The 27649-nt window shown below is 42.3% G+C and overlaps 1 protein-coding gene across 4 annotated transcripts; it reads left to right on the top strand.

Annotated features, from left to right (window-relative positions):
- LOC121575992 (cadherin-related family member 1-like) lies at positions 1–27649 on the top strand. Of its 4 annotated transcripts, none has more exons than XM_041889321.1 (18): positions 1–203; positions 356–358; positions 580–678; positions 4959–5104; positions 5259–5309; positions 5443–5532; positions 5799–5885; positions 8190–8306; positions 9985–10128; positions 10230–10308; positions 10505–10605; positions 10721–10927; positions 11988–12140; positions 12590–12754; positions 15796–15863; positions 17762–17990; positions 21765–22019; positions 24793–27649. In XM_041889321.1, the coding sequence occupies exons 1-18, from the start codon at positions 131–133 to the stop codon at positions 25393–25395; spliced, it is 2670 nt and encodes an 889-aa protein (XP_041745255.1). In that variant the 5' UTR covers positions 1–130; the 3' UTR covers positions 25396–27649. The 4 variants fall into 4 exon arrangements, with proteins under 4 accessions (XP_041745255.1, XP_041745320.1, XP_041745312.1 ...); XM_041889386.1 differs by lacking the exon at positions 24793–27649 and adding an exon at positions 23074–23312; XM_041889378.1 differs by lacking the exon at positions 24793–27649 and adding an exon at positions 22943–23312.

Below are 27649 nucleotides of genomic sequence, written 5' to 3'. Positions count from 1 at the left end.
ACCTCCAGAAGGACACTGACTCCGCTCCGCTCCGCTCAGCCTCAGCTGGACTCCCTCTCCCTGGTCTCTACCCCCTATCTCCACCCTGCATGATCCTGACAAGCCGTCTTCTTCTCCCACCTCCATCAGGATGAAGAACCAAAAGAAGAAGAGAGAGTCTATTTTTCTCTTAGTCTTCCTGGTTACTCTTCCTCCCTCTTTGGGTAGGTTTCCTTTATTTTCTCTGTCCTGGTCTTTGTGTTGATATTAGGACTTCACTGGGGGTTCCTTTACCTTCCTTAAGATAATACACTTTTCTTGACCTCTTCTGACATTGAACTGTCTTGTTTCTCTCTCTGCTTTCCTGCCGTTTCAGGAAGTGAGTACAATAATTGTAATTGAATATTCAGATAAATAGGACCACAGGTGTTAGAAGTATTGAATTGATTATGACATCATGCGTTATCATTTATGTGCTGTATGAAGAGTTTACTCGTCATCCATAGATTGTCATCTACCTTTTTGTGATTGTGAACACGCTGCTTGTTACAAGTGACACATTCGACTCTACATTTTGATTCATTTGTTTTTCTCCACCAGGGCAAACGTCGGACTACGCACCCTATTTCTACGACAACGGACCGAGCAGCACCAATGGGAATATGGCTCTCTTCAGTATCTCAGAAGACACACCTGTCGGTAAAGTGTTTTAAACAATTAAATAAATGAGATGATTATTTAATTAATTAGTTGAGTCAGTGAAGTTGTGAATTAATAATATACAGTATGTCTTGTGATTTTAGAAATAATGTAGATAATGTGGCTAAATTAAAAGAAAATCACAACGTGATGAATTTTGCGTTTCAAGGGCAGCGTTACACAGTAGCTAATTATCAGACCTGGGTTCAAATACTATTTGTAATCATTTCATATAGTCGATGTGTGCTTCATTGAGTTTGCCTAGCTTAATTGACCAACAGAATAGTCCCAAAACTGCAAACCCCGCCCATCTGGCACTCCATGCAGGCTAGAGCAAACACTCGAAAGTATTTGAAAGATTTCAAATAGTATTTGAACCCAGGTCTGCTTGTGCTGGACTGATCAGTGATCACATGAGCAACACTGAGCCTTAGATTTATCACCATAAAGCCCTGCAGAGGAGGGTGACGGGCACTAACAGGCTTAGCCAGGGAAAACAATAGCGGGGCAGGAGTGGCTGTCAGCAATAGGAAAACCAATCAGATAATACTACGGGTTGCAACACTCCAGTAAAATTCCAGAAATCCCAGTTGGATCCCCATGATTTCCTGCTTATTCCTGGGTTTCTGGAAAACCTAGGTTTTTGGGAAAGTTATACCTCAGAATTCCTATTCCTAAACAACTATGTCTAGATCAGGTTAATGGTGCTGTATGCTAGTCTCTCCTCACTATCTTCTGTACAACTGGAGGCAGAGATTGGTTACCTTTCACGTTTTATTTTATTTATTTCACCTTTATTTAACCAGGTAAGCCAGTTGAGAACAAGTTCTCATTTACAACTGCGACCTGGCCAAGATAAAGCAAAGCAGTGCGATTAAAACAACAACACAGAGTTACATATGGGGTAAAACAAAAACATACAGTCAAAAATACAACAGAAAATATATATACAGTGTGTGCAAATGTAGTAAGTTATGGAGGTAAGGCAATAAATAGGCCATAGTGCAAAATAGTTACAATTTCGTATTAACACTGGAATGATAGATGTGCAAAAGATGATGTGCAAATAGAGATACTGGGGTGCAAATTAGCAAAATAAATAACAATATAGGGACAAGGTAGTAGTATTTTTGCAGTTCGTTCCAGTCATTGGCAGCAGAGAACTGGAAGGAATGGCGGCCAAAGGAGGTGTTGGCTTTGGGGATGACCAGTGAGATATACCTGCAGGAGGGTGTTGCTATGGTGACAAGTGAGCTAAGAAAAGACGGGGATTTGCCTAGCAGTAATTTATAGATGACCTGGAGCCAGTGGGTTTGGCGACGAATATGTAGTGAGGGCCAGCCAACAAGAGCGTACAGGTCACAATGGTGGGTAGTATATGGGGCTTTGGTGACAAAACGGATGGCACTGTGATAGACTACATCCAATTTGCTGAGTAGAGTGTTGGAGGCTATTTTGTAAATGACATTGCCGAAGTCAAGGATCGGTAGGATAGTCAGTTTTACGAGGGCATGTTTGACAGCATGAGTGAAGGAGGCTTTGTTGCGAAATAGGAAGCCGATTCTAGATCTAACTTTTGATTGGAGATGCTTAATGTGAGTCTGGAAGGAGAGTTTACAGTCTAACCAGACACCTAGGTATTTGTAGTTGTCCACATACTCTAGGTCAGACCCGCCGAGAGTAGTGATTCTAGTCGGGTGGGCGGGTGCAAGCAGCGTTCGGTTGAAGAGCATGCATTTAGTTTTACTAGTATTTAAGAGCAGTTGGAGGCTACGGAAGGAGTGTTGTCTGGCATTGAAGCTCGTTTGGAGGTTTGTTAACACAGTGTCCAATGAAGGGCCAGATGTATACAAAATGGTGTCGTCTGCATAGAGGTGGATCCGAGCGTCACCAGCAGCAAGAGCGACATCATTGATATACACAGAGAATAGAGTCGGCCCGAGATTTGAACCCTGTGGCAACCCCATAGAGACGGCCAGAGGTCCAGACAACAGGCCCTCCGATTTGACACATTGAACTCTATCTGAGAAGTAGTTGGTGAACCAGGCGAGGCAGTCATTAGAGAAACCAAGGCTATTTAGTCTGCCAATAAGAATGCGGTGGTTGACAGAGTCGAAAGCCTTGGCCAGGTCGATGAAGACGGCTGCACAGTACTGTCTATTATTGATCGCGGTTATAATATCGTTTAGGACCTTGAGCGTGGCTGAAGTGCACCCATGACCAGCTCGGAAACCGGATTGCATAGCGGAGAAGGTACGGTGGGATTCGAAATGGTCGGTGATCTGTTTGTTAACTTGGCTTTCAAATACTTTCGAAAGGCAGGGCAGGATGGATATAGGTCTGTAACAGTTTGGATCTAGAGTGTCACCCCCTTTGAAGAGGGGGATGACCGCGGCAGCTTTCCAATCTCTGGGGATCTCAGACGTTACAAAAGAGAGGTTGAACAGGCTAGTAATAGGGGTTGCGACAATTTCGGCAGCTAATTTTAGAAAGAAAGGGTCCAGATTGTCTAGCCCAGCTAATTTGTAGGGGTCCAGATTTTTCAGCTCTTTCAGAACATCAGCTGTCTGAATTTGTGTGAAGGAGAAGCGGGGGGGCATGGGCAAGTTGCAGCGGAGGGTGCAGAGCTGGTGGCTGGGGTAGTGGTAGCCAGGTGGAAAGCATGGCCAGCCATAGCAAAATGCTTGTTGAAATTCTCGATTATTGTAGATTTTTCGTTGGTGACAGTGTTTCCTAGCTTCAGCGTAGTGGGCAGTTTTTTGGAGGTGCTCTTATTTTCCATGGACTTTACAGTGTCCCAAAACTTTTTGGAGTTAGTATGCAAATTTCTGTTTGAAAAAGCTAGCCTTTGCTTTCCTAACTGATTGTGTATATTGGTTCCTGACTTCCCTGAAAAGTTGCATATCGCGGGGGCTGTTCGATGCTAATGCAGTACGCCACAGGATGTTTTTGTGCTGGTCAAGGGCAGTCAAGTCTGAGGAGAACCAGGGGCTATATCGGTTCTTAGTTCTGAATTTTTTGAATGGGGCATGCCTATTTAAGATTGAGAGGAAGCACTTTTAAAGAACAACCAGGCATTCTCTACTGACGGAGGTCAATATCCATCCAGGATACCCGGGCCAGGTCAATTAGAAAGGCCTGCTCGCTAAAGTGTTTTAGGGAGCATTTGACAGTGATGAGGGGTGGTCGTTTGACCGCGGACCCATTACCAAGCAAGAGGCCACGGCTTGCGTGTGCTAGCGGGCCGGGGCTAGCAGATGGATCTTCGTGGTCGACGTCATAATGGGAAGCCTGTTGAAACCACATCAGACGATTTCGTCGGCCGACCAGTCGTGTTGGATCGGCGGGGCTCCGTGTCAACACTAGGAAGGCCCGTCCGGTTGACAGAGAGGTAGATAGCCGGGAGATGGGCCTGGCTCGAGGCTAGCTCAAGGCTGATTAGCCAACAACATCCATTTGGTTGCAGCTAGCTAGTTGCGATGATCCGGTGTTAAAGGTCCAGTGATTCAGTGATTCCGGCAGAAAAAACGATATGTACTGGGTCGATAACGCGCTGTGCAGACAGTGCAGACTGGCCGATAATAGTCCAGGCTAGAGCTGGCTGGTAGGTAGTGCAGGCCACGGACAATGGTGAAAAAACGCTAACGGTGGCTAATAGCAAGTAGCTAGTTAGCTGGCTACTCCCGTCCGGTAGACAGAGAGGTAGATAGCCGGGATATGGGCCTGGCTCGAGGCTAGCTCAAGGCTAACTGGTGTTTGCTTCGGGGGCAGTGGTGATTAGCCAACAGCAACATCCATTCGGTTGCGGCTAGCTAGTTGCGATCCGGTGTTAATGTCCAGTGATTCAGTTATTCCGGCAGAAAATCTGATGTTCTGGGTGAAAACTGCTAACGGTGGCTAATAGCAAGTTAGCTGGCTAGCTAGTTTCAACTGGAGATTCTAGATAAAAGGTAAGTCAATAATAGAATCCGTTCCACATTGAGTGAGGCGGGTTGCAGGAAAGTATATTTAGTAGAAGGATGAAAAGTGTGATAGGGAAATACAAAAAACAGGCTATTTACACGGACACACAACAGAGAACATGACTGCACTGCTACGCCATCTTGGATCTTGTTCCATGTATTTGATAGGCAATGTTATAACCAAATTCGGTAACACTTTATTATTTGAAGAGTACCTACATAAAGACTTCATAACACATTGATAAGCATTCATAACACATTCATAAGCATTCATAACACATTCATAAGCAGGTGCTATCTCTGTCTCTAACCTTACAGGAACACAGGTATATACCCTAAATGGCACTGACCCAGAGGGGGATGCCGTGTGGTTTGGCCTGACCTTTGAGAAGGGCACCAGAGAATACCTGAGAGTGGACCCCAAGTCAGGAAACATAACTCTCATTCAGGAGCTAGACAGAGAGGTGAGTGTAATGCAGTGAGGCTTGAGAACACTATCTCTGGTAATCTCAGGAACCCAGAACCAAATCTGCCGTCTGTCACCAGAGATTATCATTACCCCCAGTAACGCATGTGTTGTTTAGAGTGCTGTTAACAACATGTTCTTTGTTTTGTCAGAAACAAGGTGAAATCTCAGCTCTTGTTAGCATAACAGATGGTCGGAATAAGGTGAGCTGAGCTTTGACAACAACATTAGTCGCAAATCCATATGCATCACATGTATAGGCCTATACACTTACGCAATAACACCTGGCTTCTCAGCTAGGTTGTTGTGATGTCATCTGTTTGTTCCTTCCTTTAGGTTGTCGAGACGATTCGGGTGTTTGTCACCGATGTCAATGATGAGCAACCAGAGTTTCAGAACCTGCCTTTCACCGTAGACGTCCCCGAGGTCAGTGTTAAATCCTGATCACCATAAAGACAGCTCTGTCATTGGTTTAATGTCTTTAGAGATAATGTTAAAAGATACTGACAGAGATGTCAATATTGGTATCATGTCTTTAGATATAATAGGGCTTCACTACCCCAGGGGCCTGTCTGACATGCCGGCAAGTAAAGACACCGTTATTAAAGTCTAGCAGATATGTACTAGATAAGTGCACAGGCAATATGTTATATTTAAATGTCGAATGTCATCAATGTTTTTGTCATCTGCAGGACACTGCAGCTGGAAGCAGCATTTACAGAGTGCAAGCTGTGGATAAAGACATGGGCTCTGGAGGCAGTGTCACCTACTACGTACAGGTAAACAACGTCCACACCCCTGGGTCTGCTTCATTGGACACTAAAGAAGAAGAACATGGACTGAAACAATATCAATTTTTAGCATATTTTTGCTACGTGTGCCCTAATGAATATAGTCCTGGTCTGCCTGAGGTTTCAGGGTTAGATCTAATGTTATACAGTCTACAGTCGGGGTCAAACGTTTTGAGAATGACACAAATATTAATTTTCACAAAGTCTGCTACCTCGGTTTTTATGATGGAAATTTGCATATACTCCAGAATGTTATGAAGAGTGATCAGATGAATTGCGATTAATTGCAAAGTCCCTGTTTGCCATGAAAATGAACTTAATCCCCCAAAAAACATTTCCACTGCATTTCAGCCCTGCCACAAAAGGACCAGCTGACATCATGTCAGTGATTTTCTCGTTAACACAGGTGAGAGTGTTGACGAGGACAAGGCTGGAGATCACTCTGTCATGCTGATTGAGTTAGAATAACAGACTGGAAGCTTTAAAAGGAGGGTGGTGCTTGAAATCATTGTTCTTCCTCTGTTAACCATGGTTACCTGCAAGGAAACACGTGCCGTCATCATTGCTTTGCACAAAAAGGGCTTCACAGGCAAGGATATTGCTGCTATTAAGATTGCACCTAAATCAACCATTTTTCGGATCATCAAGAACTTCAAGGAGAGAAGTTCAATTGTTGTGAAGAAGGCTTCAGGGCGCCCAAGAAAGTCCAGCAAGCGCCAGGACCGTCTCCTAAAGTTGATTCAGCTGCGGGATCGGGGCACCACCAGTGCAGAGCTTGCTCAGGAATGGCAGCAGGCAGGTGTGAGTGCATCTGCACGCACAGTGAGGCGAGGACTTTTGGAGGATGGCCTGGTGTCAAGAAGGGCAGCGAGGAAGCCACTTCTCTCCAGGAAAAACATCAGGGACAGACTGATATTCTGCAAAAGGTACTGGGATTGGACTGCTGAGGACTGGGGTAAAGTAATTTTCTCTGATGAATCCCCTTTCCGATTGTTTGGGGCATCTGGAAAAAAGCTTGTCCGGAGAAGACAAGGTGAGCGCTACCATCAGTCCTGTGTCATGCCAACAGTAAAGCATCCTGAAACCATTAATGTGTGGGGTTGCTTCTCAGCCAAGGGAGTGGGATCACTCACAATTTTGCCTAAGAACACAGCCATGAATAAAGAATGGTACCAACACATCCTCCGAGAGCAACTTCTCCCAACCATCCAATAACAGTTTGGTGACGAACAATGCCTTTTCCAGCATGATGGAGCACCTTGCCATAAGGCAAAAGTGATAACTAAGTGGCTCGGGGAACAAAACATCAACATTTTGGGTCCATGGCCAGGAAACTCCCCAGACCTTAATCCCATTGAGAACTTGTGGTCAATCCTCAAGTGGCGGGTGGATAAACAAAAACCCACAAATTCTGACAAACTCTAAGCGTTGATTATGCAAGAATGGGCTGCCATCAGTCAGGATGTGGCCCAGAAGTTAATTGACAGCATGCCAGGGCGGATTGCAGAGGTCTTGAAAAAGAAGGGGCAACACTGCAAATATTGACTCTTTGCATAAACTTAATGTAATTGTCAATAAAAGCCTTTGCCACTTATGGAATGCTTGTAATTATACTTCAGTATGCCATAGTAACATCTAACAAAAATATATAAAAACACTGAAGCAGCAAACTTTGTGAAGACCAATACTTGTGTCATTCTCAAAACTTTTGACCACGACTGTATATGGAGGATCCATTGTCATACTGTAGATGAATGGTACGGTCTTTAATCAACACAGGACAGAAACCATCCGTGGAGAGAGAACCATTCATTTTACACTGGAGTGGAGGCAGGAAATTGTGTTACTTTAGTGGATTACATTTCAATTACATTTCAGCAAGGTATTGAGGACTAAGCAGAAGCTTAGGGTTGCTTTTGGCCATCAGCAAGCAAACCGTAGTTGGCACCGTTCATATGTCGACTGGGAGATTCACAAAGCAGATTCTAGAGTCTAAACCACCCTGATTATTCTAGAGTCTAAACCACCCTGATGATTCTAGAGTCTAAACCACCCTGATGATTCTAGACATCTGAAAGAACAACAATAGAAAACAGTTGAAAGGCTGAAATATAATGTTGTAGCCATCTTTAGGTCTGGATTTGATGTGTGATGGGGTATTGGTTGTATTTCAAATGTCATTGAAGTAAAAACTGCATTGAATGGAGAGTGCGATTAGTTAGATCTAAGTCTAGATCTCAGTATACATCATCATAATGAAGGGTTTAAAGATGGCCCTGTGTCTGTTCACAGGGCACCCCTACTACCAAGTTCACCATCGACGGCCACAGTGGGGTCCTGCGGATCAAACCAGGCGAGACGCTCGACTTTGAGACCACAGCATTACACTTTGTGACGGTGGTTGCCAAGGTTAGACGGCGGCTAGCTATGTGTCAATCAACCCATCAATCAATTAATCAAATGTATTTTTTATTAAGCCCTTTTTACATCAGCAGTTGTCACAAAGTGCTTTACAGATACCCAGCCTAAAACCCCAAACAGCAATGTGTCATCCCTATGTGTCATTCCAATGTGTCATTCCAATGTGTCATCCCAATGTGTCATCCCAATGTGTCATCCCAATGTGTCATCCCTATGTGTCATCCCTATGTGTCATCCCTATGTGTCATCCCAATGTGTCATCTGTGTCTGGTCTGGGGCTGCTGATCCCTTCTGGCCCTGGCCCCGTCTCTGGGCCTCAGAGGGAGGGTCAGCTCTCTCTATTCCGCCCTTGTCTCTCTGGGGGAGGGAAGCTTTTCTTCTACTGTGTCTCTGTCATCTTCTCTGAGCCCTAGGGGAGGGAAGCTTTTCTTCTACTGTATCTCTGTCCTGTTCTCTGAGCCCTAGGGGAGGGAAGCTTTTCTTCTACTGCATCTATGTCCTGTTCTCTGAGCCCTAGGGGAGGGAAGCTTTTCTTGTGTCTCTGTCCTGTTCTCTGAGCCCTAGGGGAGGGAAGCTTTTCTTGTGTCTCTGTCCTCTTCTCTGAGCCCTATGGGAGGGAAGCTTTTCTTCTACTGCATCTCTGTCCTGTTCTCTGAGCCCTAGGGGAGGGAAGCTTTTCTTGTGTCTCTGTCCTCTTCTCTGAGCCCTAGGGGAGGGAAGCTTTTCTTCTACTGCATCTCTGTCCTGTTCTCTGAGCCCTAGGGGAGGGAAGCTTTTCTTGTGTCTCTGTCCTCTTCTCTGAGCCCAAGGGGAGGGAAGCTTTTCTTCTACTGCATCTCTGTCCTGTTCTCTGAGCCCTAGGGGAGGGAAGCTTTTCTTGTGTCTCTGTCCTCTTCTCTGAGCCCTAGGGGAGGGAAGCTTTTCTTCTACTGCATCTATGTCCTGTTCTCTGAGCCCTAGGGGAGGGAAGCTTTTCTTCTACTGCATCTCTGTCCTGTTCTCTGAGCCCTAGGGGAGGGAAGCTTTTCTTGTGTCTCTGTCCTCTTCTCTGAGCCCGAGGGGAGGGAAGCTTTTCTTCTACTGCATCTCTGTCCTGTTCTCTGAGCCCTAGGGGAGGGTGAAGGGCTGGGGGTCCCTCCTCCGTCTCTGTCTTTACGCCTCAGGGGGAGGGTCCTCTCCTCCATCCCTGGGTCCGTCTCTAAGCTCTTGGGGAGGGTAAGCCCTGATTACCTAAGGCCGCACTACGTCTCGGCCCTTGATCCCACACCATGGCAGTTGATTGACTAATTGTCTCGTGTGAAGGAGCATGTTGTTTAGGCCCTTACTGTACGTTGAGTGTATTTTCACGGGAGCAAGATTAAGAAGTTCACACACAAATAGAAAGCTGATGTAATTCACAAATGTAGCAGATGGGGATCTGTGACACTAACTCCTCAGCCTGAAGTGTCGCTCCTTGCACAATTGAAGAAGGCCTTTTTCATTAGCACGATGGAGGAGGTGGTACTCCTCGCTAAGCAAGCAGCGTCATATCCTTCACACGTAGAGTGTTAACTTATGCAAACAGTACTGTTGTTTCACAATGTTTTTAGCACTAAATAATCAGTCAGAAAATTATTTATCATGTGTCGTCGTCCAATGTCTAACATGTCCCTTCTGTTGTCATCAGGATGGAGGTGGACAGTATAAAGGCAAGGCTCAGGTGTTGACATCTACGGCCACCATAACCATCAACGTCCTCGACGCCCAAGACACCCCTCCATCCTTCATTGGAACTCCTTACTTTGGCTATGTCTACGAGGTCTCGGTTCCTGTAAGCACAGCACAGCCTGATGATCATCTGGTCTTTAAAACATTTTGCAAGCCATTTCTTTTGCAAGCCATTTCTTTATGATTTATAATGTGTATTTGCAGGGTTCTGAAATTTCCACTGTGTTTGCCAAAGATGGAGATGAAGGAAACCCTAATCCTATTCATTATTCCATTACCAATGGTAAGTTATAAACACACACGCACACACACACACACACACACACACACTACCAAGCTATTTCTTCACAAACTGATAATAACCTATCATTGTCAACAGTTGAGCGTGTGTTTGTTTACAGTTTCACAGATATTTGTGATTTCTGTATATGTCATGATTCACATACTATGGTGAAGTCCTTCCTGTTCTCCTTCTTCAGGTAGTGAGGGTGCCTTCACCATCAATAGCACAAGTGGTTGTATCAGCCTAACAGCTTATCCAGTCACGCTGAGGAATGAATTATATGAAATCAAAGTCAAGGTAATAACACCTTTCTTATCCTGTTATTACATGTTTAGTGCATATGATTTATTGTCTGATCTCTCTCTCTCTCTCTCTCTCTCTCTCTCTCTCTCTCTCTCTCTCTCTCTCTCAGGCCACTGAGCTGGGGCCTAGTGAGGAGCTGTTGGACTACTATACCATGACTGTGGTGACTGTTCGAGTGGTGGACCTCAACAACCACCCTCCTACCTTCTACGGAGAGAACGGACCCCAGAGCCAGTTTGAGGTGACCATGCATGAGCACCCTTCAGAGGGGGAGATCCTCAGGGGGCTGAAGATAACGGTCAACGACTCTGATCAGGTACTGGAAGGCAGTCTGTTTCCCAAATCGCACCATATTCCCTATATAGTGCACAACCTTTGATCAGTGAAATAGGGTAACAGTTGGGATACAGCCAGAGCCATTCCTTCTCTATTTCCCCTCTTGTACTCTCATGGAAACCACTTCGTATGCTTCGTTATAGGCCTTGAGCCTGTGTCCTAAACCACTCTGTATGCTTCGTTATAGGCCTTGAACATGTGTCCTAAACCACTCCTTATGCTTCGTTATAGGCCTTGAACCTGTGTCCTAAACCACTCCTTATGCTTCGTTATAGGCCTTGAACATGTGTCCTAAACCACTCCTTATGCTTCGTTATAGGCCTTGAACCTGTGTCCTAAACCACTCCTTATGCTTTGTTATAGGCCTTGAGCCTGTGTCCTAAACCACTCCTTATGCTTCGTTATAGGCCTTGAACCTGTGTCCTAAACCACTCCTTATGCTTCGTTATAGGCATTGAGCTTGTGTCCTAAACCACTCCTTATGCTTCATTATAGGCCTTGAGCCTGTGTTCTAAAAATGTGTGTAAGCCCAAACTCTAAAGACTTGACTGATACTAAGGTACTGATAGATCTAACGATGAATATGGCGCTACAATCCATTTGTGTTTTAAATCCGGTTGATTTCTGAAGGCGTTGGCATATTATGGGATGTTTGGCCCTAAAAATCTACATTTCATAAAGGATGCTTTCATTAATCCCCCAAAAACAGTATGTGACATTATGTAACCCCATTTTAGAAATAATATCTTAATCCCCCCCCATTTAGCGAATAATACTATTACGCATCCCAGGAATGTCAACAGTTAATTTAGATTAAAAGGACCGTCATTATCCTCAGTATGTCATTGTTCCCACATTTCTTGACTGCATTGTTTTACATTACATAATAATTGTATCCATTGACAGTTTTTTTCCCCCCCTCAGCCCATACGATAGATTAAAGTTACTGTTGTTGAACAAGAGGTCATAGGTCCTGGTATTTGCCATGAATGTTGTCATCGATGGCAGACTCATGTAGGTGTGTGTGTTTTCTCTGACAGGGGGCGAATGCTAAATTTAAATTGAGATTGGTGGGGCCTGGTCGGGTACTCAGAGTGGTGCCCCAGACGGTCCTCAATGAAGCACAGGTCACCATCATCGTTGAAGACTCTGCTGCCATCGACTATGAAAAAGGCAAATCCTTAACATACAAGGTATTTCAGCCCATTTTCAGCTGCATTAATGACAAACTGGAATAACAAACATTTGATCCTAAAAGGGACAATGTAGATTGGATTTGGTTTTTCTGAATTTTTATGGTACAGAAATTACTAGGTATTTACTAAGAAATAACAATGGTAATTATACAGTATGAAATTACAATGGTAATTATATGGTAAGAAATTACAATGGTAGTTATTCAGTAATAACCTATAACTTACTTAATATAATAATAATTTAGCAGACTTTTTTTTAATCCAAAGTGACTTACAGTAGTGCTTCCATATATTTTGTATTTTTGACCCCAGTGGGAATCCAACCCACAACTCTGGCATTGCAGGCACCAATGCTCATTCCTTTAATTATTTTTTTACTACAGCACAACAGCAAGAATAGCAGGGAGTATTTTATGGATTTAACATGCATTTTTCCCCAACCACAGTTACTGGCTGTGGAGATTGACACCCCTGAGAGGTTCAGTGCGACGGCTGATATCGTGATTCATCTTTTGGACACCAACGACAACACTCCCAGGTTCACCTCAGAGTATTACATAACGCGTATCCCGGAGAACTCCCCCGGAGGTTCCAACGTTGTGTCTGTCACTGTGAGTACATCTGGATTATTGAACTCTACTCAAACACCACTGGCACCAAAATATGATTACGTAATCTCCCCAAAATAATCCACCGATAGATGGATATTAATGGTTATTGGTAATTGGAAGCTAAGAGGAAGCAGGGGATTTCCAGTTTGAGAGATTTCCACAGAATGTGATATTTTGCCAGGAGAGCGGTAATACTTATAGGATGGACTTTCTCCATACAGTACTCAACTATGGAACCAGATTCATGACAAAAGAAATGCAAATAAAAGTATTAAAACAACACTAATATTGAAAAAAACAATACTCCAATATCCATTTTATTTATCTGTATTTCTTGTGGGATGAATCTGCTTCCATACTACTAGTATTTATACTGGTACACTACTAATATTTATACTGGTACACTACTAATATTTATACTGGTACACTACTAGTATTTATACGGGTACACTACTAGTATTTATACTGGTACACTACTAGTATTTATACTGGTACACTACTAGTATTTATACTGGAACACTACTAGTAGGAAATGTTTAGCAGGAATCAGAGTTGGTGAGAGGAAACAATCCTTTAGGGTTAATCATATTGGCCTTTACCCTGTGTTGTCCCTGTGGTGTCCCTGTGGTGTGGCTGTGGTGTCCCTGTGGTGTGGCTGTGTTGTCCCTGTGGTGTGGCTGTGTGCTATTCACCCCAGGGAATATGAGCTTAGTAGACGGCCCCTGCTGGGGTGAAATCCCACATTGTTCAGTCTGTTTTAGCTGATCCTCCCTAGTGGGTTATCCTCAGACTGTTCCAATCAGCTAATGGATAGTCATTGGATGACCTTCATTCAGGAGTTGTGTCCCAATGGACTCCCTACTCAACAATATTGTCAACCAAAAAATTAGTTGTTAATAATATAAATATGAATGTGGAAATTGTTATTATTATTATGAATAATATTGTTATATACTATTGGAGTTTATTTCCTGTGTGATGGCATTATTTTTAAAGAGCCCTGACATGCTTATGAACTTGATGTGCATAGGTTCCAACATTCTATCTCCTCTATGTTCCGTTCCAACATTCTAACTCCTCTTCTCCGTTCCAACATTCTAACTCCTCTATGTTCCGTTCCAACATTCTAACTCCTCTGTTCCGTTCCAACATTCTAACTCCTCTATGTTCCGTTCCAACATTCTAACTCCTCTATGTTCCGTTCCAACATTCTAACTCCTCTATGTTCCGTTCCAACATTCTAACTCCTCTGTTCCGTTCCAACATTATAACTCCTCTGTTCCGTTCCAACATTCTAACTCCTCTGTTCCGTTCCAACATTCTAACTCCTCTATGTTCCATTCCAACATTCTAACTCCTCTATGTTCCGTTCCATCATTCTAACTCCTCTGTTCCGTTCCAACATTCTAACTCCTCTCCTCTGTTCCGTTCCAACATTCTAACTCCTCTCCTCTGTTCCGTTCCAACATTCTAACTCCTCTCCTCTGTTCCGTTCCAACATTCTAACTCCTCTGCTCTGTTCCGTTCCAACATTCTAACTCCTCTGTTCCGTTCCAACATTCTAACTCCTCTATGTTCCGTTCCAACATTCTAACTCCTCTATGTTCCGTTCCAACATTCTAACTCCTCTATGTTCCGTTCCAACATTCTAACTCCTCTATGTTCCGTTCCAACATTCTAACTCCTCTAACTCCTCTCCTCTGTTCCGTTCCAACATTCTAACTCCTCTCCTCTGTTCCGTTCCAACATTCTAACTCCTCTATGTTCCATTCCAACATTCTAACTCCTCTGTTCCATTCCAACATTCTAACTCCTCTGTTCTGTTCCAACATTCTAACTCCTCTGTTCCGTTCCAACATTCTAACTCCTCTCCTCTGTTCCGTTCCAACATTCTAACTCCTCTCCTCTGTTCCGTTCCAACATTCTAACTCCTCTCCTCTGTTCCGTTCCAACATTCTAACTCCTCTGCTCTGTTCCGTTCCAACATTCTAACTCCTCTGTTCCGTTCCAACATTCTAACTCCTCTATGTTCCGTTCCAACATTCTAACTCCTCTATGTTCCGTTCCAACATTCTAGCTCCTCTATGTTCCGTTCCAACATTCTAACTCCTCTAACTCCTCTCCTCTGTTCCGTTCCAACATTCTAACTCCTCTCCTCTGTTCCGTTCCAACATTCTAACTCCTCTATGTTCCATTCCAACATTCTAACTCCTCTGTTCCATTCCAACATTCTAACTCCTCTGTTCTGTTCCAACATTCTAACTCCTCTGTTCCGTTCCAACATTCTAACTCCTCTGTTCCGTTCCAACATTCTAACTCCTCTGTTCCGTTCCAACATTCTAACTCCTCTATGTTCCGTTCCAACATTCTAACTCCTCTATGTTCCGTTCCAACATTCTAACTCCTCTCCTCTGTTCCGTTCCAACATTCTAACTCCTCTATGTTCCGTTCCAACATTCTAACTCCTCTATGTTCCGTTCCAACATTCTAACTCCTCTCCTCTGTTCCGTTCCAACATTCTAACTCCTCTATGTTCCGTTCCAACATTCTAACTCCTCTATGTTCCGTTCCAACATTCTAACTCCTCTGTTCCATTCCAACATTCTAACTCCTCTATGTTCCGTTCCAACATTCTAACTCCTCTGTGCCGTTCCAACATTCTAACTCCTCTATGTTCCGTTCCAACATTCTAACTCCTCTATGTTCCGTTCCAACATTCTAACTCCTCTATGTTCCATTCCAACATTCTAACTCCTCTATGTTCCGTTCCAACATTCTAACTCCTCTCCTCTATGTTCCGTTCCAACATTCTAACTCCTCTATGTTCCGTTCCAACATTCTAACTCCTCTCCTCTATGTTCCGTTCCAGCATTCTACCAACATTCTAACTTATATCCTCTCCTCTATGTTCCGTTCCAGCATTCTACCAACATTCTAACTCCTCTCCTATGTTCAGTTCCAGAATTCTACCAACATTCTAACTCCTCTCCTCTATGTTCTGTTCCAGTGTTCTAACTCCCTTTCTCTTTATTGCATTCCAGGCCAATGATCCAGACTCTGGCCTTTGGGGTGAAGTCAAGTACTCCATCTATGGATCTGGATCTGATTTGTAAGTACAACAGACTCCTGCCAATACCAATGATTGTTGGACATGATGATTTGTATAAAATAACTTCCTCTGTTGGTGTGGAGCCAGTTGAACAGACCAATATGGGCAGAAATGATCACTTATGCAATATAATTATTTTGAATGTCTGATTATGTGTTAGGACAGACGTGGGGTAACCCGCTGGCTCTTTATATTGGATAATTACATAACATCCCAATCGCTCAGCAACAGTGATGTAATGGTTAAAAAAAAGTGGGTAAATGCTGATCGCCGTTTGCAGTGAATAAAGTACAGCCCCCTATATTTTCTATGCCCTTTTCCGCAATAGGTGTGAAAACGCTTGTGCAAAATAAAAAAGGTGTGTAAACAGTGTTTAGTTGAGCCTACTCCACTCCACCCAGGCATAACAACAACTGTCACTATCAGATGAACCAGCCTCCTCCTGACTGATCAGTCTCAGAAAGATGAATCTTTTTCATGGCATTCCATCACCTGCCGGCCATGATTATTGTGGCTAAGAATGAATGAGTTTGACTTGGATTAACTAATCCTGCTCAGGTCAACCATCTCTCAACTCAGATTCTTCCCCTTTGATTGGAAGATGGGAGCAGCCAGTATTCCAGTATATTGGGTTGGCTCTGCTTGTAGCTCCTCTCCTCTCTCCTGTAACAGCTTACTCTAAGATGGCGGCAAGATACTGACTGGTTAATCTCGTAATTGGATGTAGGGTAAGAAATAGCCTGCCAGGCCTGGATGTCTCGTGTAGAGAGGGCCAATTAACATGCAATGTGACAGCTGGAGCTCTGCTATGGAAAGCAAGCATGGCAGGCAGGCTGCAATACAGGCAGTACATTGAAAAAATAAGTGTCAAGTTATCTTCCAGTTTTGCTTGCCGTTTATAAATGTGTGAAAGTTAACAGTTTGCTTTGCATTTGTTAATTTTCACACGGAATAAGTTGTAAAAAGAAAATGTTGGAAAATGGCTGAATATGTGCTGCTTTAACATAATATTGGACTTTAAAAATGTGTACTGGACAAAAAACAACCTTTGTGATTGTACAGAAAACTTGATCCAGCATCCTGGAACACGGGTCTTGACATATTTTCCCCATGAGTTTTAATCCAAGATTAAACTGTAACGCACAGTACATATAGTGCATAACCTTGACTGTTACATAACTGCTAATATACTGCTAATATACTGCCAATATACTGCTAACATACTGCCAATATACTGCTAACATACAGCCAATATACTGCTAACATACAGCCAATATACTGCTAACATGCAGCCAATATACTGCTAACATACTGCCAATATACTGCTAATATATACTCTTAGAAAAAAGGGTTCTTCGTCTGTCCCCATAGGAAAACCCCTTTTGGTTCCAGGTAGAACCCCTTTTGGTTCCAGGTAGAACTATTTTGGGTTCCATGTAGAACCCTCTGTGGAAAGGGTTCTACATGGAACTCAAAAGGGTTTTACCTGGAACTAAAAAGGGTTATTCAAAGGGTTCTCTTATGGGGACAGCCAAAGAACCCTTTTAGGTTCTAGATAGAAAAAAAAGTGCTAAGAGTATACTGCCAATATACTGCCAATATACTTCCAGTATACTGTCAATATACTGCCAACATACTCTCAATATACTGCTAATAATCTGCCAATATACTGTCAATGTACTGTTAATATATTATCAATATACTGCCAATATACTGCTAAAATGCAGACAATATACTGCTAATATACTGTCAATATACTGCTAATATACTGTCAATATACTGCTAATATACTGTCAATATACCGCTAATATACTGTCAATATACCGCTGATACACTGTCAATATACCGCTAATACACTGTCAATATACCGCTAATACACTTTCTGTTGTGTTTTCCAGGTTTCTCATCCACCCGTCCTCAGGCATCATCTACACCCAGGCCTGGGCCACTCTGGACGCTGAGGTCAAGTCCAAGTACAACTTCTACGTGAAGGCAGAGGACACAGAGGGCAAGTACAGCCTGGCGGAGGTGTTTGTCACTGTCCTGGACGTCAACGACCATGTTCCAGAGTTCGATGACAGCCTTGTGGAGAGGACCATGATCATCGGTGCACCTGTTAGGGTAGAGGTATGTACAGTAGCGATAAGATGAGATAGCACTTTACAGATCCCTAAAGTAGCGGTATGTACAGTAGCGATAGGATAAGATAGCACTTTACAGATCCCTAAAGTAGCGGTATGTACAGTAGCGATAGGATAAGATAGCACTTTACAGATCCCTAAAGTAGCGGTATGTACAGTAGCGAAGCGATAAGATAGCACTTTACAGATCCCTAAAGTAGCGGTATGTACAGTAGCGATAAGATAGCACTTTACAGATCCCTAAAGTAGCGGTATGTACAGTAGCGATAAGATAAGATAGCACTTTACAGATCCCTAAAGTAGCGGTATGTACAGTAGCGATAAGATAAGATAGCACTTTACAGATCCCTAAAGTAGCGGTAAGTACAGTAGCGATAAGATAAGATAGCACTTTACAGATCCCTAAAGTAGCTGTATGTACAGTAGCGATAGGATAAGATAGCACTTTACAGATCCCTAAAGTAGAGGTATATACAGTAGCGATAAGATAAGATAGCACTTTACAGATCCCTAAAGTAGCGGTATGTACAGTAGCGATAAGATAAGATAGCACTTTACAGATCCCTAAAGTAGTGGTATATACAGTAGCGATAAGATAAGATAGCACTTTACAGATCCCTAAAGTAGTGGTATATACAGTAGCGATAAGATGAGATAGCACTTTACAGATCCCTAAAGTACAGTGGGGAAAAAAGTATTTAGTCAGCCACCAATTGTGCAAGTTCTCCCACTTAAAAAGATGAGAGAGGCCTGCAATTTGTATCATAGGTACACGTCAACTATGACAGACAAAATGAGGAAGAAAATCCAGAAAATCACATTGTAAGATTTTTAATGAATTTATTTGCAAATTATGGTGGAAAATAAGTATTTGGTCAATAACAAAAGTTTCTCAATACTTTGTTATATACCCTTTGTTGGCAATGACACAGGTCAAACGATTTCTGTAAGTCTTCACAAGGTTTTCACACACTGTTGCTGGTATTTTGGCCCATTCCTCCATGCAGATCTCCTCTAGAGCAGTGATGTTTTGGGGCTGTCGCTGGGCAACACGGACTTTCAACTCCCTCCAAAGATTTTCTATGGGATTGAGATCTGGAAACTGGCTAGGCCACTCCAGGACCTTGAAATGCTTCTTACGAAGCCACTCCTTCGTTGCCCGGGCGGTGTGTTTGGGATCATTGTCATGCTGAAAGACCCAGCCACGTTTCATCTTCAATGCCCTTGCTGATGGAAGGAGGTTTTCACTCAAAATCTCACGATACATGGCCCCATTCATTCTTTCCTTTACACGGATCAGTCGTCCTGCTCCCTTTGCAGAAAAACAGCCCCAAAGCATGATTTTTCCACCCCCATGCTTCACAGTAGGTATGGTGTTCTTTGGATGCAACTCAGCATTCTTTGTTCTCCAAACACGACGAGTTGAGTTTTTACCAAAACGTTCTATTTTGGTTTCATCTGACCATATGACATTCTCCCAATCCTCTTCTGGATCATCCAAATGCACTCTAGCAAACTTCAGACGGGCCTGGACATTTACTGGCTTAAGCAGGGGGACACGTCTGGCACTGCAGGATTTGAGTCCCTGGCGGCGTAGTGTGTTACTGATGGTAGGCTTTGTTACTTTGGTCCCAGCTCTCTGCAGGTCATTCACTAGGTCCCCCCGTGTGGTTCTGGGATTTTTGCTCACCGTTCTTGTGATCATTTTGACCCCACGGGGTGAGATCTTGCGTGGAGCCCCAGATCGAGGGAGATTATCAGTGGTCTTGTATGTCTTCCATTTCCTAATAATTGCTCCCACAGTTGATTTCTTCTAACCAAGCTGCTTACCTATTGCAGATTCAGTCTTCCCAGCCTGGTGCAGGTCTACAATTTTGTTTCTGGTGTCCTTTAACAGCTCTTTGGTCTTGGCCATAGTGGAGTTTGTAGTGTGACTGTTTGAGGTTGTGGACAGGTGTCTTTTATACTGATAACAAGTTCAAACAGGTGCCATTAATACAGGTAACGAGTGGAGGACAGAGGAGCCTCTTAAATAAGTTGTTACAGGTCTGTGAGAGCCAGAAATCTTGCTTGTTTGTAGATGACCAAATACTTATTTTCCACCATAATTTGCAAATAAATTCATTAAAAATCGCTACAATGTGATTTTCTGGAATTTTTTTCCTCATTTTGTCTGTCATAGTTGACGTGTACCTATGATGAAAATTACAGGCCTCTCTCATCTTTTTAAGTGGGAGAACTTGCACAATTGGTGGCTGACTAAATACTTTTTTCCCCCACTGTAGCTGTATGTACAGTAGCGATAGGATAAGATAGCACTTTACAGATCCCTAAAGTAGAGGTATATACAGTAGCGATAAGATAGCACTTTACAGATCCCTAAAGTAGAGGTATATACAGTAGCGATAAGATAGCACTTTACAGATCCCTAAAGTAGCGGTATGTACAGTAGCGATAGGATAAGATAGCACTTTACAGATCCCTAAAGTAGAGGTATATACAGTAGCGATAAGATAGCACTTTACAGATCCCTAAAGTAGCGGTATGTACAGTAGCGATAGGATAAGATAGCACTTTACAGATCCCTAAAGTAGAGGTATATACAGTAGCGATAAGATAGCACTTTACAGATCCCTAAAGTAGCGGTATGTACAGTAGCGATAAGATAAGATAGCACTTTACAGATCCCTAAAGTTGCGGTATGTACAGTAGCGATAAGATAGCACTTTACAGATCCCTAAAGTAGCGGTATGTACAGTAGCGATAAGATAGCACTTTACAGATCCCTAAAGTAGCGGTATGTACAGTAGCGATAAGATAAGATAGCACTTTACAGATCCCTAAAGTAGCGGTATGTACAGTAGCGATAAGATAGCACTTTACAGATCCCTAAAGTAGCGGTATGTACAGTAGCGATAAGATAAGATAGCACTTTACAGATCCCTAAAGTAGCGGTATGTACAGTAGCGATAAGATGAGATAGCACTTTACAGATCCCTAAAGTAGCGGTATGTACAGTAGCGATAGGATAAGATAGCACTTTACAGATCCCTAAAGTAGAGGTATATACAGTAGCGATAAGATAGCACTTTACAGATCCCTAAAGTAGAGGTATGTAGAGAAGCCATGTCGTGTGTAGTGGTATACCCTAGGGCAGGGGTCGGCGGGGGGGGGTGTCGTTATTTTATTTTTTTAAAGGTACTCAGTCCGGCTTTCAACTTACTCTTGAAAGTTGTAATAGTAGAACGCACAAGGTGCCATTTCAAAATTGGGTAGGGCATCATCAGTATTCCTCTTGTCATGTCAGTCATTGCAGACCTTAGAGAGCCGTTTATAACTTGTCAGAAATGTCCAGATCAACTACCCATGTCAGCTAAAGTTTTTTAGCTAGGTTTTTTAGCCCATAGATTTTGTTGTAATGTTTGAGTCACTCAAATATAACAATACACGTTAGACATGGCAAAATGTATAGAATTGTAAGAAAATGTGCTTTAAGACGGCAAAATGTTATATGCAACCCACGACAGAATGTGTAGGATTGCAGGAAATAAGCTTTAAACCTGTGACAGTTGACTGGCCCATCGGTTCGGTCCCATACATGAATCATTACACCCCTAGTAAACATTGTACATTGAATGTTTGCTTTTGTTGGATGATAATTACCTGAAATGTGAGCGTATCCACAACCTGCTCCAGTATAGTGCAATCTTTAAAGTAAATAAAGTGTTTGGTTTTGCTGCTTTTTCGTTCTTCCATTCAGGCAATAGATGCCGATGCAGAGTCGCCCAACAACGTCATCGAGTATTCCATTATGCAAGCTGAACCTGACAACATCTTCGACATCAACGCGGAGACGGGAGAGATCAAGCTGAAGTCCTACATCAAGTCCATGGAGATAGTGCAGAACATCACCGAGCAGAAGGACTGCAGGTGGTCTCTGGTGGTCCAGGCCCGGGACAGAGGGTCTCCGTCCTTCAGCACTACCGCCGTGGTCAAGATCGACATCACTGAAGCGGTAGGTTTAATGTTTCCTGACCTTAACCGTAGAGTAATAACCCTAACCTAACTCTAATCCTAACTGCCTAATTTCTCAACCCTGAAGCTAACTTCCTAACCCTAATGCTTACCTTTAACCTTAACCTAACCCTAATGCTTACCCTTAACCTTAACGTAACCCTAATGCTTACCCTTAACCTAACCCTAATGCTCACTAACGCTGTAGTATCACTGTGGTAAGAATTTAAACCTAAGTTCCCTAACCTTAACTAACCCAAACCCTTACAATAGACTTCTAACTCAAACCTTTAGCATAGACTTCTAACCTTAAAGGGATAGTTTACCCAAATTACAAAATGGCACATTGGTTTCCTTACCCTGTAAGCAGTCTATGGACAAGGTATGACAGCAATCCATGCGTTGGCTTAGTTTCACATGATGAGTGAAAAATGCTAATATCGGTACCATGACTTGAATGGGATTTGTGCCACAAATGCTCAAACGTTAGCATTTGGAAACAGTGCCAGGGAAACTAAGCCAACGCATGGATTGCTGTCATACCTTGTCCATAGGCTGCTTACAGGGTAAGGAAACCAATGTGCCATTTTGTAATTTGGGTGAACTATTAATGCCAGCAGCATTAGCTCTGTCAAGCCTGTTAAGTGATATTTTACATCACTCAAACTCTCCTCCAATAAAAACATAAAGAAAGTGGTATTTCAATTGTTTATGTTTTGTTTGTTTTTATAATGTAAAAAAAAATCACATACTCATTAAGTGTATTTTCGTTTCTAAATTTGCATTAATTGATTACATTAATTTTAAAGCTTACTTTCCTATAAATTATTTAACTAAACCCTACATATTTGACATCATATTCGAGAAGAATAGAATAGTAGAATATTATCTCTGTTGTCTTCTGTGTCGTATTGTGCTTTTCAGATCAAAGCTCGAATAATTGCAAACTTCCTAAACCTCATCAAGCGCCCATCAAATGTTGTTGGACTTTTTTTGGCCATAGTCAGCTTCACCATCTTACTAACAATCTGTATATCCACTACCTTGTACTGTAGAACAGTGAAGAAAGCTCGCGTCAACCCCCAGGCCAGTTTCATCAGAGTTATCCGAAGGCCCAAATGATCATGAGACTCATCCCGCTGGACTATACAGACTACGTTTTATATATCACCTTATTATGTCTGCAAGACATTACTTTATGATCCATTTTTTAAAACAATATCTTTTTTTTTTTTACTGCTTTGTCTGTAAAAGAGTACTGGAGCACATTATAAAGGATAGGATTTTTCTATTGGATTCTTGTATTGGTATTTTATTGGGATCCCCAATAGCTGTTGCGAAGGCAGCAGCTACTCCTCCTGGGGTCCACATGAAACATGACGTAATACAGAACATTAATAGACAAGAACAGCTCAAGGACAGAACTACATACTGGAGCACATTATAAAGGAGAGTACTTGAGTACATTATAAAGGAGAGTACTGGAGCACATTATGAAGGAGAGTACTGGACTACATTATAAAGGAGAGTACTGGAGTACATTATAAAGGAGAGTACTGGAGCACATTATAAAGGAGAGTACTGGAGCACATTATAAAGGAGAGTACTGGAGCACATTATAAAGGAGAGTACTGGAGCACATTATAAAGGAGAGTACTGGAGCACATTATAAAGGAGAGTACTGGAGCACATTATAAAGGAGAGTACTGGAGCACATTATAAAGGAGAGTACTGGAGCACATTATAAAGGAGAGTACTGGAGTACATTATAAAGGAGAGTACTGGAGCACATTATGAAGGAGAGTACTGGAATACATTATAAAGGAGAGTAGTGGAGTACATTATAAAGGAGAGTACTTGAGTACATTATAAAGGAGAGTACTGGAGCACATTATAAAGGAGAGTACTCGAGTACATTATAAAGGAACAGTAAATGAGTACACACAAAGTTTTTCGACAGGCCGTCATTGTAAATAATATTTTTTTCATAACTAACTTAGCTGTTTAAATAAAGGTTAAATAAATAAATAAACAAAGATATATCATACACAATATAATATTATACCAAAAAATAATAGTTATTTCATATCCATCTTTTATATTTTGATTGGGAGATGTTTTTCTACTCCTAGAAATGTATTTTTATGTACTTTTATGTATACTGTTTTGATTATGTTGTCAAATTCTAATTCTACCATTATAGTATGTAGTACTTATTTTATAGTAATCTAGAGCATATTTTAAACAGTTTGACTATACTGAAGTAACAAAGATTAAGTCATTTCATTTCAAACCAGTGTCTTGAGTTTGGGTTAATCCCTTTGTCAGAAGAACAGAGTAATCTCTATTTTTCATTTCATTTTTCATATCCATGTAAATAATACACTCAAACCAAAGACCCAGTAGCAATGAACGTAGTGCTTTAGGATCCTGTCACAGGAAGTTAATCCACAACACAATCCTCATCAGAAACATGTCACTGCTCGTGAACAAAAAGAACAAACCGTTCTGATGCACCCACCGCACTGCCAGACATACTCCCAAATTGCACAGCCTAAAGTAGACCACCATTTACTACCCGCAGTCATGCTGCGAATGTTATAGAGATGTTGTCTGTCTGGGGCTCCTCTGTCAGTGCTTGGCGCATGTCTGACCTCTGACCTCGCTGCTTGCCTGCATGCTTTGGACCAAAATGGTGAACGTTTAAAACGTTTGATGATCTAGCCCCGTGGATGGGCGTGATTAAAAGTATGATATTTTTTGCTCTTTTACAGACTCAACTCAAGGGGCCTATGGCAGCCTTTTTATTGCAAAGTAGGGACAACCCAATGAAGGCTCTAGGCATGGTCGCTGGTGTCGTTAGCATATTGGTAGGGGTCACTGTCTTGATATCCACGGCTATGTTCTTGCGCAACACAAAGTCCAACAGGATAATGCCGGCACGTCGCATCATCATCAGACGGAGACCACCAAAGGACCGCAAGCCGTGGACGTTTAACGTACCGTTCAGTGGAGGCGGTGGAAATGACCTCTTGAACAAGACCGTTGTAGACGACCCGGAAGCAGGGAATGTCAGCATCAACCCCAACAAAAACGGCAGACCCCGGTGCTCCAGGTCAAAGCCCAAGCCTCTGCCCCCCAGAGCCCCCTGCCTGCCCCCTCCATCCTGCCCCCTTCCATCTTCCAACCCCAGGCCCAGTGAGAGGCCCCGGGCAGCAGTGCCCACCGTCTCTGGGGCCCTGGCTTCCAAGAGCACCAGCAGAGACAGCAACATCAGCTCTGAGACTACTAGAATCCCTGTCAGCTCAGCCCTGGTCTCTGAACTCAAAATGAGGCTGCAGCAGAAAATCATCGAGAGTAACTCAAGCTATTATTGAACCTGATAGTTGTGGTGTGCTGGCGCTCTAACCAATCTTTCAATAATTGTCTGGACCACTGAAGGTGCTCAGTCTTAGGATTGTAAAACTGCAATTGTAAAGGAAGGTTGAGGACAGCAGCTTAATTTCCTTCAAAACTGTATTTGTTTCTAAGCAAGTCCTTTGTCAAAGCAATGTTGCAACACAGTATCCTATTATTGAACCTATTGAATCTAACCAGCTCTACACGTTTTCTTAAAGATGTTAACATAATGTTGGATCCATGGGCCTATGGGCCCTGGTCAAGAATAGTGGACTATATAGGGAATAGGATGCCATTTGAGACGCAATCTCTGTCATCCAGCTTTAGAAATAACTAGAGACATTTCTGCACTGCCATCTTGAGAAATGTAATGGGATCCTTGTTAGATAAGTCTCTGCATTGCTGCCATCTTGAGGGAAACAACGTGTTAACAAGAGTGACTGAGGGGGAAATACTGGACCATGTCTGAGGAAAAGATTACTGCATATTTCTGTGTTTACAGAACTGTACATATGTTCCTGAAAATTTATGTTTTATTTGCTTAAAACCATGCAATGTTGTCAAGAATAGTGCTGAAATATAGGATTAGGATTGCTGCCAGACAAATGTAGCCTACTAGGGATGGGCACAGTTATTCAAAAGTCAGAACGGCAGTTGGTATTCAATTTGCCTACTTGGGAGACTATTTATTTTTTAGATAAAAAAAATAGGCCTCTTTTTATTTATACAATGATCTACATACGCTAAAAAGGATAGCCATTACATTCGACATTTGTAATTTCTTTTGTAATTTTCTCCCTTTTTCTCCCCAATTCCGTGATTACGATCTTGTCTCATCGCTGCAACTCCCCAAGGGCTCCGGAGAGGCGAAGGTCGAGTCGTGCGTCCTCCGAAACATGACCAGCCAAACCGCGCTTCTTAACTACATTCGACATTTTAATAAAACAACAGTTTAATGACAGTTTGTATGAGTGTGCTCCATTAAAAAAAGACCCACCGATAGCCTAGGCCGTACACACGTTCCACAGTGTAGCTTGTTGTTATTGTCGGTCAATCAGAGCGGCGCTACAGTCAGAGCCTAATCAATGCAAAATTGAATTAAAATTACCGAATTAATTTGGCTAAATGAGGAGTAAGCTACAATGATCAACCATCAGCCTTGCTACTTTAGCTAGCCAGCTGGCTAACTTAGTTGGCTACTGTAGCTAGCTAGCCAGCTGGCTAACTTAGTTGGCTACTATAGCTAGCCAGCTGGCTAACTTCTTTACAACGATTTGATTCAGTAAAGACGGGCACTACCAGATGACATGATAGGAAACCTATGGCAGCAACACGTTTGTGTAACTAGTGCCACACACCGGCCTCTACTCCTCTCTGCTCGTGTCCCTTCCCCACCGTTCTGCTGAAACAAGCAAGTCTCCATTGAAGTTTCCAAAACAACTGTTTTCTTTAAAAACACATATATTTCTACTATCCGGATATCTGAAAAAATACAATGATATTATTCTAATAGTGAAACAATTTCAGATGCCCATCCCTAAAATGTACCCACTTTTAACTGTGCATCAGATCGAAGCAGCTATATAAGACCGCTATAAAATAAGATATATTCTTGACAGGATAAATGCCATTGCTTAAAACATGAAGTGCTCATGGACCTGTGTAGTGACATTCTAATGGTGTTTGTCATATTTTGAAGTAGGGAAGTAGATGTACTAGGATTATGATGTGCCACTGCCTGCTTTCAAAACAACAAAAGCTCTTGCTTGTTTGAAATCAGTTACTTTTTTTCCTTCTCTGTTTTCTTGTTTTGCTTAAATGCTTTTATATTTCAAAAGGGTCTGCTTTTAATTTGGGGGATTGGTGTTGGATTACTCACTTAAATGAAGGGATCGCTTTGTTGTTTCAGTAAATATCAAACTGTATAAATGGAGATGTTGTAAAAATAAAATAAAAAAATAAAGTATTAGCTATACATTTATTTACTGACACGTGAGTCACTAATAATCACTGTTTTTCAAAATTGTCCATAAACCTGGTTGGAATTTTGAAACATTCATTTCCACGCTGTGCGAACTACATGGAAATTCATGGGATACATAACGATACAATATATTCTGTATGTATATATTATTATAATAATGTATGTATGCTGTGTAACACTTGCCTGTCCCTTGAAGTGAAATCTTTATTGTCTTTATTTTATCATTTTGAATAAATATAGGAAAATAA

Source organism: Coregonus clupeaformis, chromosome 1, assembly GCF_020615455.1.
Source record: "Coregonus clupeaformis isolate EN_2021a chromosome 1, ASM2061545v1, whole genome shotgun sequence".
In the NCBI taxonomy this organism is placed as follows: Eukaryota; Metazoa; Chordata; class Actinopteri; order Salmoniformes; family Salmonidae; genus Coregonus; species Coregonus clupeaformis.
This window is presented reverse-complemented; position numbering and strand designations above follow the sequence as displayed.

Bases quoted from the DNA above. Each gene is read 5' to 3' on its own strand.
- LOC121575992 (XM_041889321.1), top strand. From the start codon at position 131: ATGAAGAACCAAAAGAAGAAGAGAGAGTCTATTTTTCTCTTAGTCTTC. The intron at 5,533-5,798 runs GTCAGTGTTAAA...TGTCATCTGCAG, and splicing joins TCACCGTAGACGTCCCCGAG to GACACTGCAGCTGGAAGCAG. The intron at 12,755-15,795 runs GTGAGTACATCT...ATTGCATTCCAG, and splicing joins CCAACGTTGTGTCTGTCACT to GCCAATGATCCAGACTCTGG.